Below are 19,183 nucleotides of genomic sequence, written 5' to 3' on the forward strand. Positions count from 1 at the left end.
TCCTCACCTTCCTCTGGATAAGAATCATGCATTGCAGGAGTAATTTCAGGGATCTGATCCAAGACTACAGGAATATGGTTACTGGAACAGCAAACCTACAATGACATCATCCTCTTAAAACTAATGGCTATTATTCAAAAACATATGCTGCCGGCCGCATGTGTAGACCATCCCACAACCCCCTCCTCCTGCCCCTTAGTGGGTCTGTGTGAAAAAGAAAACAATTGTTTCTCTGTTTTATTTTATTTTCAGGTTATCCCCTTCTCCCCCAGGATTTCAAAAGCTGTTACAATCATAATTGCGCTATGCAAGCTGCACTAGCAAGAGGCAAACAGCCTGAGGTTCTGGGCGGTTAACAGCCAGAAGATTGATTTAACTAATCTACCAATTTGACTGTGATCCCAGAATTCCAGAGGAACCTGGTCTCAGCAGTGTGCAGACTCATCCCACTTCCTGCATCCTGCGGACAAGGCAGAGTCATTAACGATTTGCTCTGTGGCTCAGAATCAGTAAAAGAGCCAAAAACACGTCTGTATCTAAAAGACTTTGTAAATTTATGCAGTCACACACTTTGGAGAAGCGCAAGCCAAGCTCATGTTGTACTTTTATGACACCACATATTATGACTGCCAGAGCTGCCTACAGAAAATGCTCCAAAATGATCCTTTTAAGTTGCTGGCTAGTTACAGTGCATCATAAAATGGAGAATATAGTTATACCATTAAATACATGGATGATTTTACAGCAGGTGGGAAAATGGCAGCAGCTTTAAAGTCACATACATGGATTAAGAAAAGAGAAGTACCTCACTTTTTAAAAGCTTAAGGCTCAGCCATGGTGTAAAACAAAACATTTGGACTGGTGAAGAGAAATTAAAAAAAAAAACGAAAAAGAAAGAAAGTCATGTAACGATGCCTTATTTGCTGCCAAATATTTGCACTATAAGTCTTAATAACACTTTATTGTTTCCGCCTGTTAATGTCAGGATTTGGAGTGGCATCTTAGATAGACGGTGGTATCCAAAACTCCCCAGATGTGTCTTTAAAATGCAGAGGAGAGAAAGAGGTAAGTAGAGCCTACTCTGGCAACATTCACTGTGATCTCTGAAGTCGGAAAAGTTTTTGTGAAGTAGTCTTCTGAGATGTTAGAGTGGAAAACCTTTAATTTTAAGTACTAATAAAACTATAGAGAAACTCTACTTGGGATAAGATCAGCATTATTTACTGTAAAATCACATAGAGCAACCAAAAAACATGTTCTTTTTATCGGTACTTTTTGACACCCCAACCCTGCCTATGGCACTCAGCCACAAGCCTATTGATTCTTACAGACAATATAAAATCTCCAAAATGGTTCACCAATATAATATTTCCAAAACAGCCGTGCACTGTCATTTTTATTGGCAACTGATACTCAGACAAGAAGAAATAGCGCAGGACTTTGTCAGGACAGTTTTCAGCTGCAAATTAACAATTACTTGGTGCTCTATTCAATATACTTTTATTTGACATGTACTTTGAGTTTTTAATTTGACCTCTGTTCCATCTGCTAACATGGAGAGGGAGGAGTTTATGAGTTCTGTAGCCAGCCACCAGGGCATGATCAAGATGATTTGGCTTCACTTCTGGGGAGCTCTCATGTCAGTTGAACCTTACAGAACCTTATGAAGCCGTGTTGTACTAGATTCTGTTTCATTGTACAGACGTCCATCCCTGAAAGAACTGACATTTGAATTAATATGACCTTTTCTGTACTTACCGTGTTATTTTGTATTGATTGCTAAATCCTGACAGCTACATTTCCAGCTCTGCATTTTTTACCTGCTGTTGAGCAGTCAGACGTATTTGCTTTAAAGGAAGCACACTTACACAGGTTCTGATGTATGTAAGTGAGAACTCAGTACACTCAGACTTTCCAATTGTCAACTTAATAGTGTGTTATCACACAAACTGAAATCAAGTGTGTGGTATTCATAATGGAGAGATAATTGAATACTTTCCCAATGTCTGACGTGGGATCAAATAAAAATAGTACTTCATCATCTTTGTCAAATTTACATTTTTGGTAAGACGATGAATTCAACAGGATGTTTTGTTGCAGATCGTCTCTTAATAGGACAAAGCTGGATCTTGGCCCTGGGTTTTCTGGGGCTCTTTTGAAGGCAGCTGAAGTAATGATTAGAAAGCAAAGTCCACATCTGAGATATATTTTCCAATACCAAAGCCATTACTGGAACCAGATGGCCAAGACGTTGGTCCGTTTGATACTTCCTGGTTTTTAACAAGCCTTTTTATTGACAGAATGGTTTCATGTTTTGTTGTTTACACATGTTGTACTGACATGTTAGATTTTTGCTCATAAAAGGTTTTATATTGTAAAAAAAAATCATCACTGAAATATTCAACACTATGTTTCTTGTTTCTTGTCGTTTTGGATTCCCTGCACGTTTGCATGTTACTGTTCATGAATAAAAAGAAAAAGCATGGAAAAGTCATGCCTATTCAGCGTGGAAATCATATCCATCACCAAAGACTCTGTGAAAACAAATCTTTTAAGTTTGTATTTGATTAGACAGTACTGCCTTTTGGTTAAGAAAGCAATAAAGTTCACTATCAGCATGAGCTGGTCATGATGTATATCTCAGGATTACCATTTACGCACTACATACCAAGGCCCCAACTGCCTGTGAAACCACAATGACCCTGAATCAGATGACACCCAGACAAGAAGTGGTTGTTGTGGAGATCTGGCAATGTGATGCTTTATCTTTTCAAAAAGCGTGAAAATGTTCATTTGGCAAAAGAAACAAAAAGTACTGTCTGTTTGACCTGATTGTGAAAGCAAAAGCTAGCTGTTGTGATACTAAGTTGCACAATTTTTGCAAGACACTTTTAAGATGCCAAATGTTAATAAGTAACTAACATGGTTGGCATAGCTCTTACACACACATAAAATAAGCAATAATTCCTTGCACATCTTACATGTATTATTATTATTGTTATTATTATTGTTGTTGTTGTTGTTTTTATTATTATTATTATATGAAATACTCAGGAGGACTCAGGAGGTAGAATCGATTGTTCACATATGAAAATGTCCTTGGTTAAAATAATGAACCTGTTGCTCCCAATGGACAGGCCAGTGCTTTCCATGGCAGCTCCTTCACCACCTCTGTGTATGTGTATAAATGAACATAGTAAAGTAATAGTAAGTACTATTTCTGCAAATAGATTAGATACCATCACAGATAGCTGCCATACCTCGAGCTTCTCCTTCTCTTTGTTTTGTTTTGTTTTTTATCTTATTTTATTGAGGCTGGTTCATCATGATTCATCAACCAGTGATGCTAGTGACGTAACTAGTGATGGTGACGAGAACATTTAACACTGGTCTGACCAATCAGACTTGGCCCGACATTAGTGTGTGAGCACAATGGAGTGATATGTTTCAATGACATTGGTCACTTACTCGATGGAAAGTACATTGAACAGGTTGTACCAAGGGCCTACTGTATGAACATAACCAAATCATAAGCCCTGAGTTAACAGAAAAGTCCATGTCTACTTGAAGCAGGGACTGAGGCGATCTGGACAAACAGAACAAGTTCAGGCATGCACTGTGGAAAGTGATTATCAGTGCAAGGAATCATTTCAGAGACAAAGTTGAGTATAACCAGCTCAGCTTCAGCACCAGGAACATGTGGCCTGGAGTAAGAACTATCAAGGAATACAAAAGGAAAACCAGCAGTGTGAGATAATGTCTACATCTCTCCTAGATGAACACACTTTAAGATAAACTTAACAGCTCAGGATGCCTAGGACACCTGCCCACTAGTAATATCAAGGGTAAATGTGTGCAAATCTGGGTCATTAGATTGATGTCTTATGTCACAAGGGCAATAAAACATGCTCACAAACAAATTATATTGTTTCATATGTGTAGCTATTAACTACTATGCACACAGTATAAGTCCTTGTCCATAAATTCAGCAACAGAGTTGTAGAGGTAACTGCGATTGAGAAACAAAGAATGCACCTTCACATATAACTAAGCAGCAAACACATAAAGAAGCCACCACAGATACTTGCTAGCACAGGTAACTAAGGTCTTGAAATTGACTTTTGCTTGTGTCAACTGACCTAATATTTGACAATTTGGAGGCAGAAAACAAGGGAAGAGTGCAACCACACCCTCCTTGAACCTTGATTGAGGTTCTGGGGTATTGGGGAAGTCGTCCACCATACCTGGTTGGTAAGCCACGCTTGTGCTGGTGACTCTATGAAGCTCTGCTTAGGCACAGTGTTCCTTTGAGGGAAATGTTAATGTCACCTTGTGAACACGTATGCTGATGTTGGCAGGTGTGACAAGCCCTAGGCACTGTGAATGGTGATTTCTGTGGATTCTGTGCAGACTTGCATGTTTACTGTTCATGAATCAAATAAAATAGCATGTTAAGGTGCAATCTTGTTTGCCATCTTGCTAACATAAAGTGAAACTGAGACTGATAGTAATGTCACTCGTTTCCCTAGAGTTTTGTCATAAAAAAGTTTGACCTGATGATTATGTTTAAGTGAAAAGTAGCAGGAACGCTAAGTGTTTAAAATCTATACACAGTGAGCAGACACTTTGTGAGGGAAAGCAGTCAGTTAAGATAACTTGGGGTGTACCGTTTTGCACCTTAACAATACAGTACAATAGGTATTTGCTTTTGGCCTTTGTCCACCAATAGGTTTTACCCAATCAAGGGACACTTAGGGATCTGATACACTAGATGAAAATAGTAGACTGACAAACAAATAACCATTGTAATGTCTATGTAAATTCATGAAAGAAAACTAAATAAGAGACACCATTCAGTTTTCCATATTTATGTAAAATTTGTATGTACATGTAATAGGCAACTATGCATCGCTGACATTCAAATCTAAAACAAAATAGTGCTAAAATGGACCAGCGACACTTGAGCAAAACAAATCAAGGGTTGGCAATATTTGCACTTTTAAACATGTGTGACAACGACGCTTTTCCATTAATGATGAGTACTGAACAAGCAGTTAGACCAGATGTAGCAACAAGAAAGTGGTACAAATCTTTAGCCAAATGTCTGGAGATAATGCACAACAACATCACAAGAAATTAGTCAGACAAGCCTACACATTATCTTATGATGAAGAATGAAGAAAGATATTTCAAGTAACAAAAAGAAATGTAACAATAAAAAGAGGAAATGAAAGAAAATGATCAAAATTATTGGTAGTGCAGTCTTTAATTTCACACAACAATCAGCTGATGGCAGAACTCTCTCATGCTTCTTTTAATAAGTTATTCAACAGGAACCCTATTTGGAGCTGCACTGTACAGTGTGGCTTTTAAAGCTCAAAATACCTGCAACTGCCAGTCCTGTAGTCCAATCATTGATTATATGACTAATTATTATGTGATCAGAATGAGAGAAATTTAAAAGAATAGAAAAAGAACATTTTCTTAGATCGACATCATTACACTTAAGAATGGTATCAAGCTCCTCATCTAACTCTCAATAATAATGTGTCCCAAAATCTCCAACTGTTCCTTTAAACAAAACCCACTGACCATTTGAATGAAAGAGTGTAACAAAGTATCTACATACATATAGTGGAAATGATTTCAGTGAGGAAGGGCTTTTACTACAATGTCCTCTTCTTTAGCAGAGAAAAAGGAAACCCAACCTTTCTTTGTGGTGTCATCGCTCACCACATTCAACAAAACTTAGCAATGGACATTTCAAAGTATATCTGTCAATATACAAAGATATATAGATATATAAACATGACAATAGAAAGCAGAGTTTGGGATTTTGATGACTGTGCAAGTTCATATGTAAGATGAGATGCGATCAAATAAGGTGGGGTGGCGGTCACATTATTTGAAGACGTTCTCGAAGGCGGGACATTTGTGGGTCTTGAGTTTCTTCATGGCCTTCTTGAACTCTTTGCTGGATTTGTCCCACTTGTGGATGCCCGTGAGGAGGTACTGCTTATCCACCTTGCGGCCCATGATTAGATATTGGTTTCCCAGGTTGTCTAACTGCTGGCAGGGGCAGTCCGCACCGTTCTTCAAGTACAACACCAGTGTCTTAATGTCCTTTTTCTTCAGGTTCCCTACTTTCAACATCTTCTTCCTCTTCTGCAGGATCACCTTGCGGTCCATGTTTTCTCGCCTCACCTCCTTGATCTTAGTCCTGAAAGCTGTCAGTGCAGAAAGGAAGAAAAATACAGTTACCTCATGCATAAAGGTGGATGAGTTCTTGTGCAAAAGGTTTGGCATAATTGAATTAATACTTCATGAGTACAAAATGCCAGACATGCACAGTGTGTTACCCGCTAGCATAATGAAACATGTTAGCAGGTGAATAGTGAGGCTCCTGATTTATGTCATTTATGTAATCTAGGCACATATAATACATTTTATGTAAAATTGTTGATGAATGACCATAGTCCTGATCGTTGATTTGTTCAAAGTGGCTTCATACAACCAGAGACATTAAAGGGTTTAAATGAGTTGCCAAAATCTCACAGTAGATAAAGGAATATTATATATACTTTCCTACTCCTACACTGTTACAAAGTTGTTTTTTGTTACCTGGTCTAATCTGATGATGACACATTGGCTGATTGTCAGTTTGTTTGTTTTTTTACATGAACAGATATAAGAACATTGTTGGTAAACATCCCATAAGTTTGTTGTTTAAAATTTTTACATAAAGAAACTTCAAACACAGAAAATCATTGGCATTTCTGATACCAGTGAATGATTTTCATTAAAAAAAATAGCAGTCTTGACTTAAGAGGAGGACAGTCACCTGAAGCTAAAGATCATGAAAACCAATGAGCTTCTAGTGCACTACAAAGCTACAAATATGGATGTTGCTTCAAAGCAGCTATGGACAAGATATTCACAAGAATGGGATGGGCTCCCTGAAAACATAATGTTCTATACAAGGTTATTGCATAAAGAGATATAAAAACATTAGATCTGTCCAATGAGAGAATATCAGTTGTAAGTTATCTTGTCCAGAGATCTCTTAGAGTCTAACATCCCTTTCACACTGGACAAAAAAATCCAGTAACATTTTCACTGGCATTAATGTTGCTTTCTACTGTTCTGTTTTCTGGTGAGTTTGTGATATCAAACAGAAAAAAAACAGAATTAAAAATGAAAATACAAGATAACAGAAGGGCGAAGTTGCCCTTCTGAAAATATGACGGGAATAAATAACCTATTTTTAGGGGATCTTTGTTTAAAACCCTGCTAATTTTGGTGAAGGAAAGGCTTATGTCAGTTTTTATTTAATAAAAGCATTGTGCCTGTCTGGTGAGTATTAGCAGTTCCTTAAAAGTTTTAATCAAAGCAGTCTTGCAAGTGAATCAGTGTAGAGCTGTGTTTTTGACTTTTACCTCCCTCTGAATCTCAGGCTGTTTTTCTGATTGACCATAATACTCCTGATCTTTCACTAAACTCTATTTAACCTCCTAATCTCTCTGTTTCCTCCAGTTCCCCTTCTGAAACAGAGCACGAGTCAGACTTTGGTGGTCCAAATCTCCATATGCCTCAATACATTACATCCTCTCATTGTCCACTGACACAGAGTGATGTTTGTATCGCACGGATGACCTTGTGACATGACAACACAAGAAAAAAAAAGTGCAGCATGCTGGGACCAATCTACCTGATAGAGATGGTGTCAGGATAAATTAGCAAGTCATGTTAGAGATGAAGTCTTGTGACCTGCAGTGCAGGGAATGGCCTGATTGAGCATGAATCATTTCACACTCCAGCAAAGATCTGAACAGATAAAACTGCAACTTCTAATTTTCTTCACAGTTTTAGACACCAAATCTCTTTGACTTTTCACAGAATCATGCTTGTCATAAAAACCAAGAACTGGCACTTTAAGAAACTTCCAAACGCGTCATCTCTGCCTTTGCGCCTGTATCTCCCATTGCTAATTAAAGTGTTAAAAAAAGAGCCGCCCTGTTTTTCCCAGTATTAAAAGTGCACATGGTAGGGATTAACACTTTTATCCTCTGTCTCTAGTCTCTCAAACGGTCTCTGTGAGGAGGCTTAGTGTTCAGTGAAATCAAAATGGGCAGCATTCATAATTAGTGAGTCATAAAAGAGAAGTCAGGCCCACCCCTGAAAGGACTTCATCTTGATAAATCCTTCATCCTCGATAATCCTTTGGCGCTATGAACTTTCTTTGCACCTCGTGTTTGAGGGTTTAATCTCTTCAGCAGCAGTGTACAGTAAGAAGTTGATATCAAATAACTGAACAAGTTTGACTGTTAACAATGCTGTCCTTTGCTAGCGAAACTGTCCCTGTAGCACATATACAATGTTTAAACAACTGTTTTCACTTTAACATGACATCCAGTAGGTGGTCTTGCATGCTCCTATGCTCCATGTACAGGAGAATTCAGCTTTTCTTGTGCTCTTTCTTAGCTCTATGTCTATTCCTGTGTAAGTACATTAAGAGCAATTTAAAAAATGCAGTCAAACTCCTTGTATGTATACACATACTTTAACAGTAAAGCGGATTCTGACTCTGATCAAACATAGACTTTATACTATTGTGCTGAGAGACTAAAGGGAGCTATTGAACCAGCTGAAAAGTCAAACATTCTCGCTAGAGCTGCACCATATGGCTGAAATCACTTTCACAAAAATCTCAGTATCCATTATCAAGAAATATCCTTAAATAGCAAAAGTATGCGTATGAACAATGATGATAAGTATCGAGTACACAGTTAGCCAAGTACGCCCATCTTCTACTTCTTTCTAACACTACTGCCCAACAGCACTTCACTATATTTATCTGACCATAAATATTTACTGATTACTGAGCAGAATTTGATTGTACATACAAACATACAGTATGATCTTCTCATAAAATATGATGCAGTTCTATAGATTTGACCAGCAGTTCCCAAACTTTTTTGGCCCGTGATCCTTCAAAATGAAGATACCAGCATCGTAGGTGATGTGAATATGAGGAAGCATTAATATGGATATATAAAACATAGGTAGTAATACACAGTATAAAGTGGGTAAAATTAGCTCCACATTGAAATGATACTCACACATAATAGGTACTTTTACTTTGAAATACATTTTACTGATAACACTTGTGTATTTTCAAGTACGGTACAATCAGCATTCAGTGTCGAATGCAGAATTTATTTGCAATTGCCTTATATATATTATATATAAGTGTTATCGTGTGGTATAACCACTTTTAAGTAAATGACCTGAATTGTTTTTGTACCACAGCATATATATTACTTCAACTGCTCTTTAATCTAGTGGTTTAAGGGTTAAAAAATGGTTAACAGAACATGAACAGAAATGAAACATAGTTACTTTTTCATTAAACTGATACAAATGGTAAACATATACATCCTGTAACAAGGCCATGTTTTCAGGCAGAAAAAAGGTTGGGAACCACTGATTTACTACAGTGAACCGTGTTCCACTTTTGTGCTGTATGCTATTCCAACAAAACTCTAAACAAAAACCTCAGCAAGTAATTTTACTTTGTTTTGCTTGGACTCATTAATCAAAAAAACATGTAAACATGATACAAATCTAATTTAAGTCCAAAGACAATAATACTGAGTTATCACCCAACTCTAATTCCATCAGTAGAACAATCAGAAGGCATCATAAATTTGATTTAACCTCTTATTTTGTAAAACATAGTGTCTTCAAATGTCTATTTTAGCTTAAAAGACTTGTCGTATTAATTTTACTGTAAATAGATTTTCCTTTCAATTATTTCAAGTAATACAACATTAAAACTGCTATTTTTGTAGACTTGCCCTGTTCTATTCTGGTCCATGACCCCTGACCTGATTTCCACTACGAGTTTCGAGGCACAGACTGGACCTCCAGCTCCCAGGGTGTCATAAACCCAGCAGGAGGGTGTGCACTGCTCCCCATTCACAATAATGGAAACACATCTGATCTATAAGCTGGAGTGATCAGTCCTCCAGCGCAGGGCTGCCCTGTTGTTTACTGAATCAGCAAAGGGAAGGAGCAATTTAGAAACACAACAAAGTGAGCTGTCCAAGGAGAGATTTAATTGAAGGGTGCTGGAGTTTTCTGGGACAATGAGGTACCGTAAAACCTTAAGCACTGAGATAAATTGCGGTGGGAACAAAGTGTTGAGTGGGACGAGCTGTAAATCTGTAACCAGCTGAGTGCTGCAGTAGGATCTGTGTGTATACATGTCTGTTTGTTAGAAGGAGATTCATCAAGGAGTGTCAGTCCGCACTAGAGAAACTAACAGCACTGGATGGACAACTTGTTACTTGTTATAGTAAGTCTGATGTATTTGCAATGTCATATCCAAACACCTGGAGTCTTGGTGCTGCACTCTCTGCTTTTATCGGGATCAAATCACACTGAAAAGTTCAGTGAGTTTGCGCAACTGACGGAAAGCGGTTATACATGGTGTCAAATGAAAGAAATACTATAATTACTTTTAAAAGAAACAAACAAACAAACAACTTCACACAAAACTTTAACCTTAAGTGAGAACAGATCTTTCACAACTTCCAGTAAGTGAGGATTTCAGTGGACAAAAATGCTAATTCACTGCCAGGGTTGGGATATTTTACACATGATTGGTCTGCGCAGATTAATAAAGAGTTCAGTGTAAGTCACTGATTCACTCCTCAGGCCTCTACGTGGTTTTCCATCCATGTATTGCATAGGGAAGAGCAAGAATTTTGTCTATCTTATCTGTGTTTAATTCAAACCAACCTACCCTATCTTTATATTTTACAGCCATGACTTGTCTGCTCCAAAAACACAGGCTACCTACCACGTCTGTCCTCTTTCAGTCAAGTCAAAACTAGCAGAATGCAGGATGATAGTCTTATCTTTTTCTCGGTGGGATAGAGTATGTCATGATTAAAGCTTTGGATTTTTTTTCAACTGCATATTTTCTTTTTCTTCAAGACAAGACATTAACTGATGTTTGGCTTCAGCTGATGTTACAGATATATTGATAGTTGCAGTTTTCTCCTCAGATGAAAACAGAATTTCATTGGCCTACTGGAAAAAGCGATAAACAAATCCTTAGCCTGGCTGGTGATATAACCAGCGATGTTATCTCTTGTCAGGCTGTGCATTAGTTGTTTACCCACTGTAATCAACTCATGTGCCACTCTGAGATCACAGTGATGTTTGTTGCGTTCCAGGGGAGGTCGCTCCCTTGTGGGTTCAAACCTACAACATAGGCAGCACAGTGTCTCATCCTCAGCCTGATACTAAATCTGTCTGTGTATCCTCACATGTCAGCTGCTTATGGGGTTTATGACAAGAAGGCAAAACAACATCTGTCTTCATCTGAGATGAAACAAGCCAATAATGTGCCACTCTCCTCATGGCAAACCAGGACACAGACTGAAAAAGGCAACTCCCATCACCACAGCATAAACAACAAGGAAATTCATTAAACAAACGTAACCTTAAACTTTTTCTGAGAATTGGAAAAAAGTCTGTTTCCTATGTGGAAACAGACTTCTGGTCCAGTTTTGGCCCAGCCAGCAAATAAAACATGAAAGCCTAACATCTTGCATCTTTTGGGTATCATGCACATTAATACTGGAAATCTTCATAACTGCAATTCAGTTGATGTTTGCATTTTTAATTGAACTCTGGGCCTTCAATGGCCTTTTTAAGCGCCTCATGCAAAATTTCAAAATTTCCACAGAGAAATCAAGTCATTCGTGAATCTGACTTTTTCAACCTCTCAGTGTCTGTCCATCTGTTGAATGTATCAGATATAAACTCTCTTTCAGCTCTGTCTTTGTTCACCGGCTTCTTTACTAAGAACAGCTGGCTTCTGCCAAACAGCACCAAACAGTAAAGTTGCAATTGGACAGCTAAATAAGGAGCTGAAACTCACTACTGTGCTCCATAAAGGTGAGAGAAGCTCCGGATTGAGATATCTTTCATACTCTAATCACTCTTAAATCAAATATAACTACTTTAGGAAACAACTTTTAAGAAACAAATCTTCAAAGAATGTAATTTACTTGGTTTTGGGATTAAAAGAAAGGAAAATTCTTGTCTGCACACAGAACATTCCAATGTGATCCTTTCTGCGTCTTTAATACAGTCTGTATTTTGTGAGCTTGGATAGATTGAAGTCAGGTGACCTTCCTCATCATGGCAACAATAATAAACATGTGGTTACTGTTGTGAAACAATTGCATTTTGGTAATCAGTAAACATTTACTATTTTTCACACGGGATGTGAACATTGGTCTCTTGTGTGTGAAAGTCCTTTGTTTGACCCATCTATCCACCCCAGTCTCCTCCCAGTGTGGACTTTCTTACTCTTTATACCATGTCACCTGACATTTTTGTTTCTTTATGACTTACAAGATGACAAAAAGGATGAAAGGTATACTACCGTCATTCTCTTTAGAAAAATGTATGGACTGAAGAATAATCTCTTGCAATCATCAATTATGACCCACTAAGTGTGTGGCAGTGGATTTATCTGCACAGACCCTGTCCTCTGCCTGTATTTTCTTATTTTGCTAGTACGTTGCTGACTTCAGGACATTTCTGGGCGTCAGCCATAAGGCAGACTGTGTGTAGCCTCCAGCCAGCAACAGCACGCGGGGTGTGATGTTGGGGACTGGAAAACATAGTGTCCAGGTTACACTGCTTTCTCTTGTCCGCTGTGCTCTCAGTCCGTCATGTATAAAGAACTGTAGGTTCGTGTATCTGTTTGACTGAGGATGGAGCTGAGCCACACATGCAAACACACACAGAGCAGACGGGCAAATGGAGGACAGGCTGAGGCGTGGTTTTGTCTGCACACAAAATGCAGTACCTTCCCGCAGGGCTGTGCAGAGGTTTAGTTGTGCTTCCGAACATAACTGCCGTGAAGCAATCAGAAGATAACATTTTACTTTTTCAGATTAACTGATTTGTTCTCACTAACACAACCCACCTCCCCCCACCTCCCCACCCCAGCTCTCTCACTCTCTCTTTCTAGTGTTGAGCTGAGGAGGAGGGGCCAACTTTGAATGGTGTCTTTAGAAAAATAGCAACCTTCAAATCATGCAAAGCATGCCTTTATTAGGGACTGAGTTAAATGACTTCAGAAAAAACGAAAAATAATGCTTAAAATGACAATGGTATGTTATTCGTTCACCACTTGGTGACACCAGGCTGAAACACTGGTCTACTGGTAGTACAACTCGTAATCATAAAAGTTTTTAATAATTCAAACACAACCCATGTAGCCTAATCTTAAAACATGTATCAGAATTAACATTATTCAGTGCCTGTGCTACCTCAGTTAAGCAGCAAGATTTTAAGCTGTTGTATTTTATAAAATCACCTAACAGCTTCATCTTTGTGTTGAATTCAGAATGCACATTACTTCTGAGATAGATTGATATTATGAGTATTCATTCAGTACAGCCCTCAAGTTTTCTCAATTTTGTGTTTTCAAAGACACCAACAATAGTTGCTATGTGGGCATGGGTTATATGGACAACAAATTTTAGAAACCAGTGTCTCTTGGGAAAAAGACATGGCCTTTACAGATTCAATATTTTTTCACCACTTTTGAGCAGTGATTTAAATATCAAATAGAAAGCGAAATACTTTTGAAATCTATTTTATTCCAATATATAATTAAAATAGATTTCACTAAACCAGACATGGTTTATCATTAATTGCTTAATTAAGAAAATAGTTGAGGCGGATTTTCCCCGATCGTCCAGAAGGTATTTTACAACAACAGGCACACAGAATAAACACCCCACTTTACTACTGTGAGGGCCTACCATATACAGAATTTAATGACCCCCAATTCATTAGTCACAGAATATCATCCTCTTCCAAACCAGACAGGCTTGGCGTATCTGACTGAGAGACAAAACCGTATCTGTAGCTTTTAAAAATGTTTCATTGATCTAACCACAGAAATCGCTGGAATGAAGCAAGTTCTACAGAGTTCACTGGGAAAGGAAATGGCCAAGTATGGTCAGATGCAGGGTGCGCTTCAGGAAAGCAGCTTTACATACTTTGTTAAGAATTTATGGACCATTTTAAAGTTTGAAAATGGAAGATACAATTGGCACAATCTGCTCAGTTTTAATGAAATGCTGTGATACACGTCAAGGAGCATCAGAGTGGTGTGTGTGTGTGAACAGTATTTCACATGCTGTGTTGGCGCAGTGACACTTACCAAACTCACTGGCACACATATGCTCCAGTATAGCGTCTGTTTTCATTTCATTGTCACATGGAGGGCAGATGGAAGGATAACCTGTGGATAAAAGAAGGGGGAATGATTAGGAAATCAGTTGAAAAGAGGCAACATGGCGAACACAAGTTCCAATAATACCAATTATGAATCATTCACATGGCTTTACATTGGAATGATTCCCATCGCCACCCATCAGGGATGAGGGCAACAGAGCAACAGTCATTTCTCAATTGAAATGAAGGGGAGCTGAAGTAAGTTCTTTAAAAAAAAAATCAGCCAACACACATATAACCCCTGTCTGCACGGAGAGATCCTATCTAGTGTCTGGTGTCAGTCGCTTAGTCTCTTCTGCTGGTACACTGCGATGACCTGACCTTAGTGAGGAATGTCTTAAGCTTTTACAGCCAGCTATAACTAAGAGCAGCAGTAAATGCTCTTTCTCACTCTGCCTCATTGAGAGAGCTTTCAAAAAGGATCTTTCCATATTGCTCAACACCAATATATACAGCCATAAATGCAAAAGAAAAAAAATATTAGAAATGTGGAAGGAATAAATGGTAATGATATTCAATCCAAGGAATGCTCTGACATTCTAAAAAAAAAAAGAAGGTAATATTAGCCATGATAAAAGAGCCAAAATGTGTTTTTGCCAAAAAGTAATTCAGTCTAGAGGCATATCTGCAAATATTTTAACAACACGATTTTTCAATTTTTTTCTGATACCACAAATGATCACTTCATGCCAACAGCTGAGCTTACTTTCCAAACAAACTTGGCCTTGCAATCTGATGATAGCGTCCTGCAGCATTTAATTCAAACCGACTGCATGTCAGTGTCACTGTGTGGATCTGGATCGATTGAGCACAAGGGTAAGTAAAAGGAAAACAAACAGTTTTCCCTTCATTGCCAGTTGTCCATTACATGTGTTTGACGAACGCTTGTGAAAGTGACACCCAGGTGTAAAGAGCTTGTGAAAACAGACACTGTTTACAGAGTCACAGGGTCCCTTTGCCTATTTGAGCCTGGCTCTCCTTTAAATCAATTATCACCAGCCTGCATTCAGCAGTGGTGTGGTAAGCACTGTTAGCTGACCTCAATTAACAATCATTAAGGAGAACAGCTAAAAAGATTAGGCTGCTTTTGTATGTCTTTATTCACCTCAGATCAGACCATTTTCCTAGATAATATTGATGGCAGATATTCCGTGACACTCCAGGTGGCCGGAGTTCAGCTCTGACAAACCCGACTCTGTGTGCTGCGGAAGAACGCCGACTTTATTCATCACTGCTGCTGACAACAAATGATAACAGGTGATGTCTGGATAGTGTAGAACTCTGTGTGGTCCCCCTTACCCTGAAAAGGGAGCCTATTTCAGAAAAATGGGCCTGCATCCATACCACCATGTCAGTCAGTAACAGCCACCCTCTACACACACACACACACACACACACACACACGGGACACATTCGCACTACATACAGTGAGTGCTGTGTAATTTCTGGAGGATCCACAGTTCCCCCATTTATGGCCAACATGTTCAGTAGAAATGTCTTCAAGTGGTGTATTTACAGCTTAAGACTGAAATATAAGTAAGTTGATGATGTGATGATGGAACCTCCACCCCCACCCCCCAATTTTAGGGTTAAAGTGAATGAGGTGGTTGTACTTTCCCTTCCCTGGTGTACATCTCACCTAAACAGACAGACAAGGACACTGAACCAAAGCTTCAAACCAAAACTATCTTCCCTGGGCTTTTGTGAATTTTTCTGGGTTTCTCTGTGATTTGTCAGCTTGGCTCAACAGGACCATAGGGTTACTGTTTCCTCGGAAGCTTTATTGGAAAACTGCTATGTCTTGCTCATCTCCAGACTGGATTTTATTGCACAGTATTTGGACAGTGTGTTTTTCAAATTATGCCTTCATCTTTCCATCAGTTTCAGAGTCAGTGGTAGAAAATGGGGTTTAATAGATGCAGGTATTCATTTTTCACAGCTGGACTTTGTCCCAGCATTGTCCTCCAGTTCAACACACACCTTGAAATAAAATGACTACCATCTGTTGGAGCTTTTTCAATAGTACAACATCTCTCCAAGTCAATAGCAACTTAAGCAATGAGGCCAGAATTTAGGCAACAGATTATGGACTGTAAAGAAAATGTAACCACGTAAGACTTTCTTTAAGGACCGCTGACATAGTTAAAATTGGATCACGGCAAATTTCCCCCCAAAAGGTTCTATTTGGCTTGTTTGTGTTGGGATTTGCATCTGCAAACACAAACTTCACCCCTGAAACAACATTCTCAAGCCCATTTTGCTGCCCAAGTGTCGACTTTTACACAGTGGCAAAAGTGGTGGCTGTTTGTTTTCTCAGTCAGGTAGTTACTCTGAGTTAGGTGGTTAATGCTTTGTTATAATAAGAAATCCCAAATGGCTGCATTGTAGTCGAAAGATATATTCAAATACACATTCAAATTCATTGCTGACAATTTTAAACTGATTCATCATTTGAGTAATTTAGCAAAGATATTTTCCAGCTTCCCCAAGAATCTGTTGTAAGAATTTACAATTTTTATCTGTTTTATATCACTGTGAACTGAATCATTGAATTCTGGTCTGTTAGTCAGACAAAACAAGCTTTTCAAGATGTCATGAGGTCATGCCGTCAGTATTTTTATGGGTCTTTGGGGCTTCTAGCAACCTGGGGAGAGTTTGCGCTCCAAAATTAAAGCGACACATGGTGGTTATTTTATAGCATACAGTGTTATAAACTTAATAAACATACAGGTAGTGTGGAGAAGGCTTTCAAACAGCATTTAGAAGCTAATGTCAAGAAATAAAATTCACACAAAATAAAACTGAACACATAACTAAAAAAAAAACTGCTGTTTGGTAAAAAATTTCTGAGGAGGGTGAGATGTGTATTGGGCTCAAGACCTCAGTGTTTCTTGATTCTTGTTACGGCCCTGAGCTTTGTCAACTTCTGATGGTTATTTCTCACTTGGCTGTTTTCTGGTATTTTATTAAACAAAGGATGAATCAGTTCATTGAAATAAGGGCTAATCTATAATGAAAACAAACTCAATAGCTGCAGTCACAGTGGCTACCCCCACGTTTTAAACCACTTGCCTGACCAGAAAAGATCCCCTGTCCATCACTTACAATTACTATGCTCTTAAACCATTCTTTAAACGCACACATATCCGGGGGAACTGCTTAGTGACCAGCAAAACACTGTGGTCGTACTGGAAAAACACTTTAACATTTAGGAATCTGTCAGTGAAACAGATGTGAATTACCTGTGGGCTTGGTGGCCTCGGTCGCATTGGGCTGCGTCATGGCAATGCACACATCGTCCTGGGGAAACTTGTCACAGGTGAGCATCTCCGGCCAGGGGAAGCCGAACGCTTCCATGATGGGGGTGCAGCCGTCCCGCACGGCCTCGCACAACCAGCGGCACGGGTAAATGGGCCGCTCAAGGCACACGGGGGCAAAGAGCGAACAGAGGAAGACCTGCGTGCCCGGGTGGCAGTTTTTGTGCACCAGGGGCACCCAGCTGCTAGCCTGCTGCTTCACCTCGGCCATGGTTTCGTGTTCCAGCAGGTTGGGCAGCAGCATCTGGTTATAGCCCACGTTGTGACACAGCCGCAGATCGTCCGGGATGTCCACGCACTGGGGAGGCTTGCCGTAGCTGCGCCCGCCGTTGTACACGTCCGACTTCCAGCTAAGATACTCATATTCTGACGCCCTGCACGCCGACATGAGTGCCACTGTCACCGCTAGCCGGATCATCCTCCAGAAGGACTCAGAAGCAGATCTCATGTTTTCTTTCTGCAGCAGTAAGATGACTGTAGCTCAGACAGACGATTCAATACTCACTGCATAAAAACAAACAAACAAACAAAAAAAAAAGAAAACAAAGTAATAAGAAGAAGCAAATGTAGAAAATTGTAGATGTAGAGATTCTGGTTCGGGTAAAGTCCACAGACAGTTTCCTTTGGCTGCAGCCTCGTCGCGCTCTTCTAGTGCGTCTGGCTGCTATGAGAGTTTAGGGAGGTAAAGTGCTCTGCCTGTGCGGAGCTTGGAAACAAGAGGAGATTGTAAAGTGCGCTCCGGCCAATCGGAGTGCGTCTGCGCCTTTTGGCACTCTGTTGTCAGTCAAAAAGCTTAATTACCCACTGTGTAAAAACTCTCCAGGAGCCTCCCCACCCCTCCTTTTTGTCTCCTGCTTGTATTTCCTTCCAACCAAAATACGGAATAATAAAAAAGACTATAGAATGGCAAAAGGGCGCGCATATAAACCTAGGTCGTGGCAGATATAAGTTCTAAAGCAGAATAAAATTGTATGATTGACTACTTCTTTAGCTTGCTTTCCTTTCAGTTCCCAGAATGGGTTGCAGGGAACAACATCAGACACAAATGAGAAGAAAGGATGGAGAACTAAAGTGAGCAAATAGATATTTAATTAATGTTTTTTTTTTAATATATATATATCCTTCCAAGGTAATGTACAAGGAGGATAGCTGCAGTTTGTGCACAAAGCAAAGCATCTGTTTCTCTGAAAATAATACCCGGCTATGTTTGGAAAATGGAGACAGCTGCTGAACAAAGACTTGCTGCTGTTCTGAAGTATAATCCTCAAAGACTCTTCTAACCGTCAAGTCGTGATTGTATAGCTGGAAACAACGTGTCTCATGACTGTTTTGTGCAACATTCTTTCTTTTGAAAATATGACAAAATGTAAAGTAACATTGTCACGTAATGAGAGTGATTTTGGAAAGAGTGGTTGACATTGTACTAGTTGAGCAAGGAAATATATCATTTCCAGCCAGCGTGTTTGTTTGGAAATAGCAAATGGAGGTGCAGCTTGGGAAATGAGTGAAAAATCTTCTTTGTCTTGCAGTAG

General features: G+C 39.2%; 1 protein-coding gene across 2 annotated transcripts; it reads right to left on the reverse strand.

Moving 5' to 3' along the window:
* Positions 1 to 4,852: 4,852 nt before the first annotated feature.
* sfrp1a (secreted frizzled-related protein 1a) lies at positions 4,853 to 18,979 on the reverse strand. Of its 2 annotated transcripts, XM_046386187.1 has the most exons (4): positions 18,267 to 18,979; positions 17,577 to 18,155; positions 14,261 to 14,341; positions 4,853 to 6,227 (listed from the first exon to the last, which is right to left on the reverse strand). In XM_046386187.1, exons 2-4 carry the CDS (start codon positions 18,097 to 18,099, stop codon positions 5,902 to 5,904), a joined length of 930 nt encoding a protein of 309 aa, XP_046242143.1. In that variant the 5' UTR covers positions 18,100 to 18,155; positions 18,267 to 18,979; the 3' UTR covers positions 4,853 to 5,901. The 2 variants fall into 2 exon arrangements, with proteins under 2 accessions (XP_046242143.1, XP_046242142.1); XM_046386186.1 differs by having other exon boundaries at positions 17,577 to 18,978.
* Between the last annotated feature and the right edge of the window lie 204 nt (positions 18,980 to 19,183).

Source organism: Scatophagus argus, chromosome 4 (genome assembly GCF_020382885.2).
Source record: "Scatophagus argus isolate fScaArg1 chromosome 4, fScaArg1.pri, whole genome shotgun sequence".
In the NCBI taxonomy this organism is placed as follows: domain Eukaryota; kingdom Metazoa; phylum Chordata; class Actinopteri; family Scatophagidae; genus Scatophagus; species Scatophagus argus.